Here is a 12,008-nt window from a genome sequence, read left to right on the forward strand (position 1 = left end):
ATTGGTTTTCACCGTCTATTTTAAAAAAAACTTCATCTTCGCTAAGCATGAAAATGGGTTAATCTGAACCAACAGTTAATTCTTCTTTTTTTTCCTTTTTCTTTTTTTTTTTTTTCCCTGGGTAAGTTTGGGGGGGTCCAGAAGTGAAATCCATCTAAAAAAAGCATCTTCCTTCTGTAAGCCAACCTCCCCTGCCTGGCAAATTGGGAATTTTGCCCTCCCTAGTAGGAGTTGCAGTATCTGATTGCTCTCTGACTAAGTAGGAGCTCGACAAAGACACCTTTGCACTGAACAATCCCATACATCAGAGGCCATCCGTTTGAATTCAATGGCTTTACTGGTGCTGAGAAGATATTGGAAACTTAGTCTTAAATCACACCTTTCAGGTAATAAGGAGCAATGAATGGAATAGAAAAGGAAGCAGGAGGCTTATAGGATTTAAGGAGTTTCTTTTGAAAAAAGAGTCCACCCCGCTGCTGATGGCCTGATGCTCATGTGTGTCTGGAGATGCGCAAATAAAGCAGGGTGTAAAGCTGTTAGCGGTGGTTCACGGCAACAGACTAGCTCCTGTCAAGGAAAAGCAGGTTAGGTAAACTTTTCAGGTGTTTGGAGGTGAATCTTTTCATTTGTGCACAGCCCTCGTTTGACCCAACTATTTCACATCATTACCAATTGCTTTGTTCGTACGTATCAAACTTCCTTCTTGTGCTTTATTGGTTTCTGCTCTTGCTGACCTCTTCCAGCAGTTTACTTTCTAACATCCTGAAAGCTTCATCATGACTGTTCAGTACACCTCACCTAGGGCTGAGATTAAAAGTTAAAAAAGAGAAAGAGTGAACACAACAGGAGAGAAAACAGAAGAGCTTTTGGCAGCAGCCTGGTGACACTCTGGGGTAAGTGAAATGGGATGGGTAACCACCTGGAATAATGGCAGGGAAAAAAAAAAGAGACAAGAAACTCGAACAGCAGGGCCTGAGCAAGAGGATTAGTGGAAACAGCAAGCTGACCAGACCTTGGGAGGGGAGAAAGGCAGAAAGTCTATCTATCTATCTCAGCTCTCTGTGCCAAAGAGAGACACGAGACTTTGTTAAAATAGCAAATGCTCTCATTTAAATTACAACACGGGGCCCAGATATCTTGTATCCAGTGACTGCTTCTCTCCTGGACTAAAAGTCTGCTCAGCTCTAAGGTGAAAGAGGAGTCCCAGGGATATCTGTACTGAGGGCAGGAAGGAGGGAAGGTGGGAATCAAACAGGAGGAAAGCAGACAGCGTCTGACCCCACCTTCAGCAGCTGTAGGACACTTTGATGTAGCACAGCCAACACAGCATCAATAATATCCTCCCTCCATAGGTGCTACAGAGCGGCATTTGTGCCCTCTCTCTGCCCACTAGACTATGGGGCAACGAGGGGAGGTGAGGGGACATCGGTCAGGCCGAGGCTCACTCAGGCTGAGCCCAGGACCTTCTGGCTCTTCTATTCTGGGAACACACAGTGGGGTTATGTTTAGGCTGCCTAAGCTGAGCATTACAGCTATTGGTGGAGGATAAACATTTTATTCAGCACAGGGAGGTTGAGATTTGGGAGCCGGGCTCTGTTCTGAACGGGAGTGACAATGGAAACATTCAGTACCCATGCCAGGAAACATCATAAGATTCATTTGGTGTCATTAAAAGAAAAAAAAAAAAATGTTTTGACAAAACCATAATATTTTGCTTGTGTTTTTCCTTTTTTTTTTTTTTTTTAATAATTCTCAAGTATATGATAGAAAATTAAAATGTAAAGCCAAATATTGCTGTGTCCCCTCAAAAAGTTGGCATGGGTTTTTTAGCACAGTCAGAATCTTTTTTTCCAGTTTTTCTCCAAAAAGAACTACTAGCAAAATCAGTTTGACGTTATGAAGTGTTTCAATGTTGATGGAACCACCTAACTTATAGTCAGGACACGTATGTCTATCTCTACCCCTAACTCACCAAAGAACCTGACCTCCAGGTGTTCGTCCCTAAGGCTACCATCTAAATTTGCAAAATTCAGGCTTTGCTTTAGGTTTACAGTACCATGAATCATCATAAATTTCAGCAATGCTTGGATTAGGTTTTGACAAATATGACCAAAACACTGAGATGTAATGTTAAAGCAGAAGGAATTCCAGGAAAGAGCAACTGGAGGTCTATTTTGTGAAAATACCAAATATGTGGCTGCCACTGCAGCTGTATGAAGTCTCCTAGTAAAAGACACTATGTAAATTTGAAAAAAAAAGTTGGTGTGAAAAAAATATGAGCATTTGACCTGTACTATTTTTTTCATTAAGTATATATGTATTTTTTATTCTGTGTACATTCTGCTTTTTTTATAATGCTAATGAAGAATTAAATTGCTACATCTTCAGACTAATGACCCTCATCAAGCCTATTTTAACAATCCCTTCCCAGCCTTTCCAAATCACTGCCTCGTGTTTAGGAGACACAGAGAAGTTTAGCTTCCATGTCTGCCTTTGGTATTTCTACCAGCTGTAGATTTGAGAAATGCAATGCTATGTCCCAGGGTACATGTCCTTGACATCTTTGGTCCTTTTTGTGGCTATCTCATAATTCATGCAAGTGATGCCATACAACTGTAAGTTTTTCATGAGGTCATAAAACTGATTTATAGAGGTTTTCCCACAATCTCCAAGCAAATTAAAGAAGGTTGATAGAGCTATGCAACTCACTGTTGCCTCAACAATGGTCTCATTCAGAAATGACACTGAACAAGATTGAGATATTAAGATATTAAGAATGTCCTTAAGAAGCCTTGTCTGTCTGTATAAAATGTGATGCCTACAAACCAAGAAGGGGTGTTTCTTCTACAAAGTTAGTTGATTTTACCCATGGCATCAACCTTAAGATTAGTCAGATATTTTCTTCCTTCACTTTCTGCTTCCAAGTGCAAAAGTTTGATTAATCTGTTGCAGAGCAGCACTTGGGAAAATAATTTGAGGTCAATCTGCTTTCCCTTCTGAGATATTTGAAGTTTAAGATTATCCATTCTTCAAACAGGTTTTTGTTCTGCTTTTTGGCTTTTAAAATAATTTTACAATAAAGGAAATATTCCAAAAAAGGAAAATTCCAGTTCCAAAATTCCAATAAAGGAAAAATTCTACATACACACACACATACATATATATATATAAACCTATATATATATATATAAACCCCATGTTTTTATATATATATAAACTAATTGAAACATACATATATAAAAACTAAACATAAACATAAAGCTACTCTATTTCTAAACTGTTAAAAGTGGACATTTCAGAATTGTGGGAACTGTATTCTTCCACCTTTACTTCTGAAGCTGTTTGTGAAGTGCTTGCATTTTGACAGAAATCTATACTCCAAGAAAATGAGCTTTCAGTAAACTGCCTCCAACTTCAATATATGCCCTGTGTCAAACTCAGAAAAAGCCTGGATGTAGTTCCAACCTCTGTGGCTAGGGCTGAGTGCCAATTATGCTGCACCTGATGGCCTCTAAGTGTCTTTTTTGCTTCTGTGAATATCACCTTTCTAGTTAAAATCTTCAGGATAGTTTGCAAACTATTTGCTACTATTGCTCTGGAGTTGAAAGTAACCTTGAAAACACTTCTCTGTGGTAGTAATCGAGGTGATTCTTCCATCCTTTCTCAAAAATGGCGGTATATCATTCCTATCTTTCCTCCTCAAACTCTCCCCAGCAGGTTTCTGAAGACCTTTTCAAGGTAGGTGTTATCCTTTTTTTTTTAATTATTATTATTATTTGAATATTTCATCTCTAAGTTCACAGGGAGATGACTATCTCCTGACTGCATGAAACCAGCCAGGAGTGCTTTATATGTATGTTCTAAAGCATTTGATGCAATCTGTACTGTGATTATATATAAATAAAGAAATTCTTTTTAAAATCACGTCTTTATTGGAATGAATGGGCCTTTTAGAGGAAAAAGACCATAAAGATCATACACAAACCAGGAGAGATCTAAGGTGAGAAATTCAAGTACTTTAAAGAGTATTTGGAATATAAACAGGGAAATATAAACATTATAAGAATCAGGTTTATTACTAGAATTAAAAATTAATTCTTAGAATGATTTATTGAGTAATTTAAAAGTGCTAATGAAAGTATTGGGGCAAATTCTGTTCTCACAGTTTTGTAAATTAAAAGTAACTTGACAACGTGAGTTCATTAAAAGGGAGATGCCATCAACCTTGTCATGTTCAGGCACAGTACAAAAAGACTGAAGTATTTAAATAGAAGGCAGCTTCTGTGACACACATTACAGAACTATATTTCAAGGCAATGCTGGCTCATGGCCAGTGTATTACAAGAGACATTGCAAAAGAAAGCAATGAAATCTTTAGCTGCTGTGGCCTTGCGTTCTATTTTCTCTTTATGTAATATTAAACCCTTATTAATATCATTATCATTGTTATTGTTCTAGTGTTGTGAATTCTTGTAGTTTTCTCATGATATTTCTGAAAGCCTGAGCTGCTGGAATCAGGTGATCATTGCAAAAATTTCAAGTTTCTTTTTTTTTTTAAATGTAACTTCCTAGTTTTCCTAGTTGTAGAAAGAAGTTCAAACCCATATTTTGAGTGCAACTCAAACCATCTAATTTTATATAACTATATCAGATGAGTCAAAGTACAAAATTTACAGAAACCAGTCAGTGTGTGAAACACAGAAGCTGCCCTAAAGATCTCAGCATTTAATTTAAACTAACTCCGTTGTCCCCAGTGCCAGTAATTACAATAAGCCTGGCATTCCTTGTTACCCTGTGAAATTACCTGCAAGGCCTTTTCATATTGTTTCCATGCTGTTGTTTTCATGCTCAGTAGAGCATTAAGATTCAATGATGGGCAGCTCTTGTGTTAGTTTACGAATCGTGGGGCATTTTCCTTTGGACGCTATTGAAAATCCTCAAGGTGTTTATTGACAAATGCTTCCTACAGGCCGTTATAATAGAGAATTCTCCTTTCTGCCTGCTCCCCAGTTCCTACAAAGCCCATCTGCTCCACATCTAGGCATGCTGTTTCAAAAAATATAAATATATTTTTTTCAGTACCCTCTGTAATATGCCTTCAACAGAAGCTATGGATCAAGTATGCTTCTAGACCAAAGGCACTCAGTCCTCCAGCTTTGAACAGTGCACTGCCATTTCCCCTCCATTTGTTTCTATGGTGCTGACTATGTGTGCGGTCATCCATAAGGGTGCTGAGATACCCTGGAGAGAGAAGGAATAGCTGTAGCTATTTTTCATTATTATATACTTCACTTCGTAATAAATGAGATCCATAGCATGTGAACACTGGTCTTGTAGATCATCATATCAGCAAGCACAAGGAACCTTATGTGCCACAAAGCTAAATAAAATAAAGTAAGTAAGCTTGAGAAAAATAGTCTGGTGAGACAGCAGAGTGTTTGGGACTGTACAGTGCATCTTCTCAGCCTGAGACTGACCTTAGGACTAGAGAACAATTAGTTTTAAAGCTAAAGCCATTGTCTGTATCTCTATCTCATTGCTATCTCTATCTATACACATAGATAGCAGATATGTATAGACTTCCATTTCCATTGTCTTGCAGATGTCTTTGGGATAACAGAGATCAACAAACAACTTGTGATCCAAAAAGCAGCACTAGCAACAGGACTCTTGTTCAACGCTCGTGACGATGGTGAGTGTTGAGTGTCTATCTAGAGGAGACCAGATCAGATGTGGAATTTTAAGATCAAGGTTATAACAGACCTGGGTTTTGAAAAACCCCCATGGGCTTACAGGTGGGGTATCTGTCTGCATCACAGCGCAGCAGGGTTGGCTGGTCCTCCTGAGAGCGTAAAGTGAATTTCTAACCCCAGTAGGCTTTTTGACCAATAATCCAAGGATGTGAACTATTGAACACCTAACCAGTGCTAAGAAAATTATGGATAACTATTTCCTGAACAGCAGCTATACTCTAGGAGACAAACTTTGCTGTTACTTCCATAGCTTGGTGATGCTTTGACACCTCCTGCCTTTGCATAGTGCTCTATTTATTGGAAGGGGTAAAGGCCAAGTATCAAGGCTGGGCTGATTTTATGGATGCAGACAAGTGTTAACAAGAGGCTCCAGAATACCAAAACTTAGTTCTAAAAAAACACATTCAGAGTTACAAAATCATCCCAAAGAACAGCAACAGACAAAATTTATACAGCATTTCAAAATAATGTCAATATGTCCAGAGCACAATGATTAACCCCTTAAAAGAACTTAGATTACAGGAGACAGACCTGAAACATTTAATTTTAATTGGTTTGTTCTTTTTCTGATCCATTTTTACTGATTTTAAGATTTTATCCTTGTTCTGAAGAAGGAACAGGACTTCCCTTTTAACAGCTGAGTCCCGTGGCTCCATCTATCTACAGCCTGATAGCCATTCACAGTAGAAGAGGCTGGCTTTCTAATTTTGGTGGTGTTTCAAAACTCATGGTAGATTATAAACAGCAAGCCGACAGCTTCCTCGTAGTTATGGACACTCTGATGTATGACTTTTGAATATGGGAAAACAGATAGCTGGAAAGTAAGTCTTTCCCCTGAGGATGGTGCACAGAGTCTGGGGTTCCACAGAAAGAAAAGAGCTAGAATAAAATCTTCCATATTGAGGACTTCTGGAGGTGCGAGCTCTACCTTACAATTCATTTGGCATCATAACTTTGTAAAATTGCACACAAAAATTTATACACACACACAATTTTCCCACTATTTCAAAATACGGTGGTTTTCTTCACTGTTTGCCTTGGAGTGAGTTGAGAGAATTCTGGTTTGGTTAAACTTTCTGCCTCTCAGATAAAAAACAGCAGCAATTTTCTGCTTGAATTTCTCTGTGACTAAATCCATTGATCATCCTTTCTCTCTGTGAGTGAGGAGTGTGTTTTCTCTTTAATAACTCCTATCCTTCTCCCTGAATATTTTTTTCTCTCCCCTTCGCTTGTTTGTGTTGTGTTGGTCAGTCCACTGCACTATTCCTCTGAGAGACAGAGAGAGCGCAAAATTGAAGTTATTTTATGCTTGGTCTCCCTCGGTCCCAATTTTCAAATCTTCATGTCAATTTTCACACATCAGTGTCATATGGTGAATGCTATGGAAATTTCAGTGGGGTCCTTGGGAGACAATTTATACATGACCCCCTATTCCCTCCCCCAACCAGGCTGCAGCCCCTGCCTTTACAAAGAATAAGGGGATTTATAATTAATGTGGATTTTAAAATATAACTACATTTGGAAATTTTCCCATTGTTTGCCTCTTTTGCAATATGAGTTCAAAGGAATACAAGCTCTCGCCCTCTCTTTTTCCCCCTATTTCTAATAAATTGGCTCAAGTTAAATTAATAAAAATTACAGCATGTTGAAAGAAAAGATCAACTCATTATTCATTTTACTTTTTTTCCTAAAAGGTATGTTGAAAAAGGTTTATCATGCAACTAATTTGGTAATCACCAGTTAGCAAATGCACTCATTGCCACCTACCTAGGTGAATCAGAAGGTTAGTAGCAAATGAAACATGGTACAGTTTGGACGGGTAATTATATCTACTTGTAAACTAATGAACATACATTGTCTTAAGAATCCTTGGTGAGTAAAATCCTAGCAACAGACACAAAAGCTCAGCCGACACCATCAGAGCATTTCAGTCATTGACCTTAAAATGGGCCCCTGACATCAGAAAGGGGTACATAGAGCCTATTGCATTTTACAGTGTTAATTATCCTCTCTGTGGGGGGGAAAGGGATGACAAATTGTCCAGATTATATCTCAGAGCATCTTAAATCTTAGCCATTCACAAGGAGACCTAAACTGCCCCCGATCCCCAGTCTTTTGATTTTACTTAAAGAGGGTACCAATGCATCACATGTACTTGCTTCTCTGCATCACATACCACTGGTACCTAAAGAAAGATTTTCTAACTTTCTCAGCCATGCAGTTTAGTCGTGGTTGGGTTTTGTTGTTGGTTTTTTTGTTTGTTTGTTTGTTTGTTTTTTTCCCCAAAAGCAGAGTAAATAGTAACAGGGAAAACCTGATGCCTGACTTCGAAAAAACTCCATCTTCCCTCAGCACCCCCATCCTTTGTGGACACTCAGCACCTCTTGCAGGTTCCCTGCTCTATCAAAAAGAAACTTTTTATCCCTCAGTCCCTCTATGTCCTTCCCCTCATCCTTGCCTGATTTTTCGCAGTTTTGGAAAATTGTCTTAGGAATCACAGTGGTAGTGGGATGGTAGAGGGAGATTTTCTTCTGAAAACTCTGGGGATCAGGTTTGGGCTTTGCAATGCAATGTCTCATCCAGGAGACGTAGAAATCACAATCAAATCATCCTCCAGTTTGTTTAACTTGCTTCAAAGCCAACTGGAATGTGTACAACAGCACACTGCAAACCTCCACCAAGCCCCTTTCCTTGTTGATTTCGTGAGCAGCCTCTGGATGGGATAGCTTTATCGGAATCGTTATCCTCCTTCGATCTGGCCAGAGGGAACTGAACTGGATGAGTGCTCTGTTGTGCCAAACAGAGACCAGCCAATGCTCTCCCACAGGGTGTCAGGCAACAACACACTGTAGCTTGAAGTTGTTTTGCTAACATGATCCTCGGAAGGGCTGTAGAAAATATATTTGTTTGGCATGCTGCCACTTTACTGCTCGCTGTGATCTTACCACATCTCCCAGTCTAAGGCAGGGGTAGTTCAGGTGAATTCCTGAAGGACGATTCAAGAGGGGAAAAAAAACATCCTGGAGGTCGTGGGGGGTGCCTCATTCCTTGAGCTGCTGCTGTCTCTGGAGGCACTACGCAGTCAGTCTTAGAGAGGTCCTTTGGGATACTGAGGCCTGGAGGGACAGACTAATGTAAAGCTGAATGCTGCAGGAAATGTTCACTGTAAACCATGTGAAGACCTCAGTTTTGTGCCTTGTTAGGGAAATTAGTCTTGGAGCGGTGACCAAGATCTTCCCAATTTATCAGGGACCTGCCCATAACACTGTTCTAACAAGTCTTCTGGTGGTGTATGAGGTGCAAACTCTGGGACAACTTTGCACCATGCACTCATAGGACCACCAGTTGAGAGCTGCAAAACCTGCTGTTCTCACCAACTCCACTGAAAATCAGAACAGCCTGCATCTAGGGTTAAATCATCCAAAGCCTATTCACTGCTGGAGAAGTCTGTGTTACACTGATGTAGCTGACAGAAGGATAGAGCCCTTAGCTATATTATATATATTCCTATATAGACAGGGGCAACCCACCAAAGCAAGGCACTATAGCACATAACTCACAGAGTGGGTACATGCCTCTGTGTGTGTGTGCGCGTGTGTGCACCTGGGTATGTGAGAGAGAGAAAAAGATGAGATATATCAGGAAACATATGAGAGATGAGACTGGAGAGATAATTTGCAGAAAGTTCCATCAGAAACTCAGACTTTCCAGCTGGAGGGTTTTGCGTTGCTGGTGCTTCTCTCTTAACTTGACAGCTCAACTCTTAGCCCAGCTCATAGTTGCTGCCTATAAATTTAATTAGAATGGGGGTAGGGGAGGAACAAGCCTGTACGGCACAGTGCTGAAAATAACCAGCTTTAATACCTTTGACATTGAAGCACCTGGTAAGGGCACAAACCACTGTACAGTCGACTGACCCTTCTCTGAAGACAGGATGTGTCACTTCGTTTGTTCTCAAAATGTGTTGCCCGCCCCGATAAACGGGGGAATCGCATGCACGGCTCTGAGGCTCTGCATTTCGTATGGCACTGCGAGGCAGCATTTCACTCTGGAGTAATCAGAGAGGGACGTTCAGCATCCCTGACCATGTGAAAAGGGAGAGACTCAGCCACTGCAGTGGCCATTGTGCTTCATGTATTTCATTTTTCTCTTTCTGATGTAGTGGGCTATTTTCTGCGTTTGCAACTAAGCGCTGCACTGCAGCCAGCCGTGAACATTTCTGTTGGCCCAGCTGGCCTCTTGCTTTAATGCTATTCTCAGGGCTTTCCCTGGGTAAAGCGGTGAAGTAAACAGATTGGAACTTTGCCCACACATATATATTTAATTGTGTGCTGATTTTATGCTAGGGAAATGTAATAGACTTATCACCTCAGGCAGAACACTCCCAGCTGAGGCAACAGGTTAGAGATTTCCCCCACTTCTGATGCTTCTTCAGATGTAGCAGATCTCACCTAGGTACTGACTCCTTGACAGAGATTGAACCTTTTATACCATTTCTGCTAACCTCTAGGCAGTGAGGAAGTAATTTAGGGAGTCAAGGGGTATTTGGCCTCTTCCCCATGCATGCTGCAGGGATATACTTGTGGTGGCTTTGGGTTGTGGTGTTTGGAGGTCTCCCAGCTGAGAACAGAAAGTTCCTGAGCTCCTTTTGCAGACTCCATTGGTGACACAGTGTCAGAATGCAAGCCTGGACTGCATTTGACCTTTTTACCACCAGCAAAAGGGAACATTGCTGCTGCTAGAACCAGTTTTCAAGCGTGTGATTTATTTCTTTTAATTGTGATTGAATTTAAACCAAATTTCATTTCAAACAAGTTAATCAAATTAAAATCAAAATCAGATTTACCCTCCCCCAAAATTTAGAGGTGTTTTTATAGCCTTCAGGGAAGGACTCAGTGGACCTGTCCGTAACTTGAGGAAGAGGCTACTAGTATCTTGAATTCATCTTCATCACCCCCCTTTCTTTTTAGGGTCTCTGCCATGCACAGCACTGCCTGCCTATATCCCTCTGGTCCTAAACCCTGAAGCAGCCACATGTGCTCAGACCTGAACCAGCCCAGCCAGCCTCTGAGCAGGGCACCACCCCAGGCAAAAGACCTTTGCATAAACCATGCAAGATGTCAGAAAAATATGGCTTAAATATGCTGTTGGATCGTGCAATATTAGACGTATTCAAACTTAGCGAATGCCTTCAAGAGATCAGACTACCAAGCACCACAAGTATAGTTGTGACTATGCAACAGTCCGTAATGCAACAGCTCTAATGTGAAGTTATTACCGGAGGCACAGTGTTGATACCTGTGTTAAGCCTCTGAGCATTGCCCAGTGTGAACTATGTGTTTCCACAAGACTGAGCAGACCCAGACAGAGCTGATTGCTCTTGCAGTTAATAAAAAGCACTGCACTTTCTCTCTTGACAATCCCGACACCTGAGTGCTTCCTACGTATGACAGTTAGCACATTCTGGTTGCTCAGTGGCCTGTGAGAAATGAGCCTCTTCTCAATTTAGTTCCTATCATCAGACAAGCGGTACACACAATAAAAAACACACCTTGACAGTCAGCCCCCAAAGTAGCCCTAGGGACCGAGAGTCCGGACTTCCCTTTCTCTCATACGCAAACCCCATAAAATTGATATAATTTATTGGGCTGGATTCTGCTCCCTACTACCTTCAGGTAAATCAGGATAACTCCACCGTGGTCAAAGGAGTCACTCTGGTTCAGTGTCAAAGGACAGAATAGCCTAGAGGAGGGGAATCTTTCCTGACCAAGCTGTGTTTCTTCTCTAGATGGAGCTTGTCAAGCCCTCCTGACCGGCTTTGATGGCCATGGCCTGCCACAAGGTCCCCTCAATCAGGACAAGGTAAAAGCACTGCCTCCGCTCGTTAGCTGAGCATTTGGCCCAGGAACTGGCCTTCCTGCAGCAAAGAGCATCAAGATGTGTATGATCTCCTTCCTTCCCACGACAGTGAGAAAGGCGCATGGCAGAGGTGCTGGTGGGCTGGGGCAGAAGTGGGCGGATGTTGTGATGGGCTTCACTCCAACCCAGCCCAGCCCAGCAGGTCGTGTCAACTGGAGCTAATATAAATGTCAGTGTGTGGCTTTCACTTGTGAAATCCCTGTTTGTTGTAATGCAGTTCATTTTCAGTCTTCCAGCTCTATGGATGCTATCAGCTGACATGTCTGGCTGGTATCCTCTGCCAAAAATACATGCGCTCTCAACATTTCTCAGGAGTTGGTTCCCCCCTCGCCCCGG

The 12,008-nt window shown here is 41.2% G+C and overlaps 1 protein-coding gene across 7 annotated transcripts in view; it reads left to right on the forward strand.

Annotated features, from left to right (window-relative positions):
- LOC148050299 (uncharacterized) overlaps positions 1 to 12,008 on the forward strand; it is a 100,659-nt gene that overhangs the window by 67,557 nt on the left and 21,094 nt on the right. For all 7 annotated transcript variants that reach the window (XM_087745323.1, XM_087745324.1, XM_087745318.1 and 4 more), the window contains 2 exons: positions 5,603 to 5,692; positions 11,542 to 11,615. In XM_087745323.1, the coding sequence (XP_087601449.1) occupies positions 5,603 to 5,692; positions 11,542 to 11,615 (164 nt within the window). The remainder of the gene's footprint in view (positions 1 to 5,602; positions 5,693 to 11,541; positions 11,616 to 12,008) is intronic.

Source organism: Nipponia nippon, unplaced genomic scaffold, assembly GCF_047370975.1.
Source record: "Nipponia nippon isolate SJK-2023a ecotype South Korea unplaced genomic scaffold, ASM4737097v1 scaffold_9, whole genome shotgun sequence".
NCBI lineage: Eukaryota > Metazoa > Chordata > Aves > Pelecaniformes > Threskiornithidae > Nipponia > Nipponia nippon.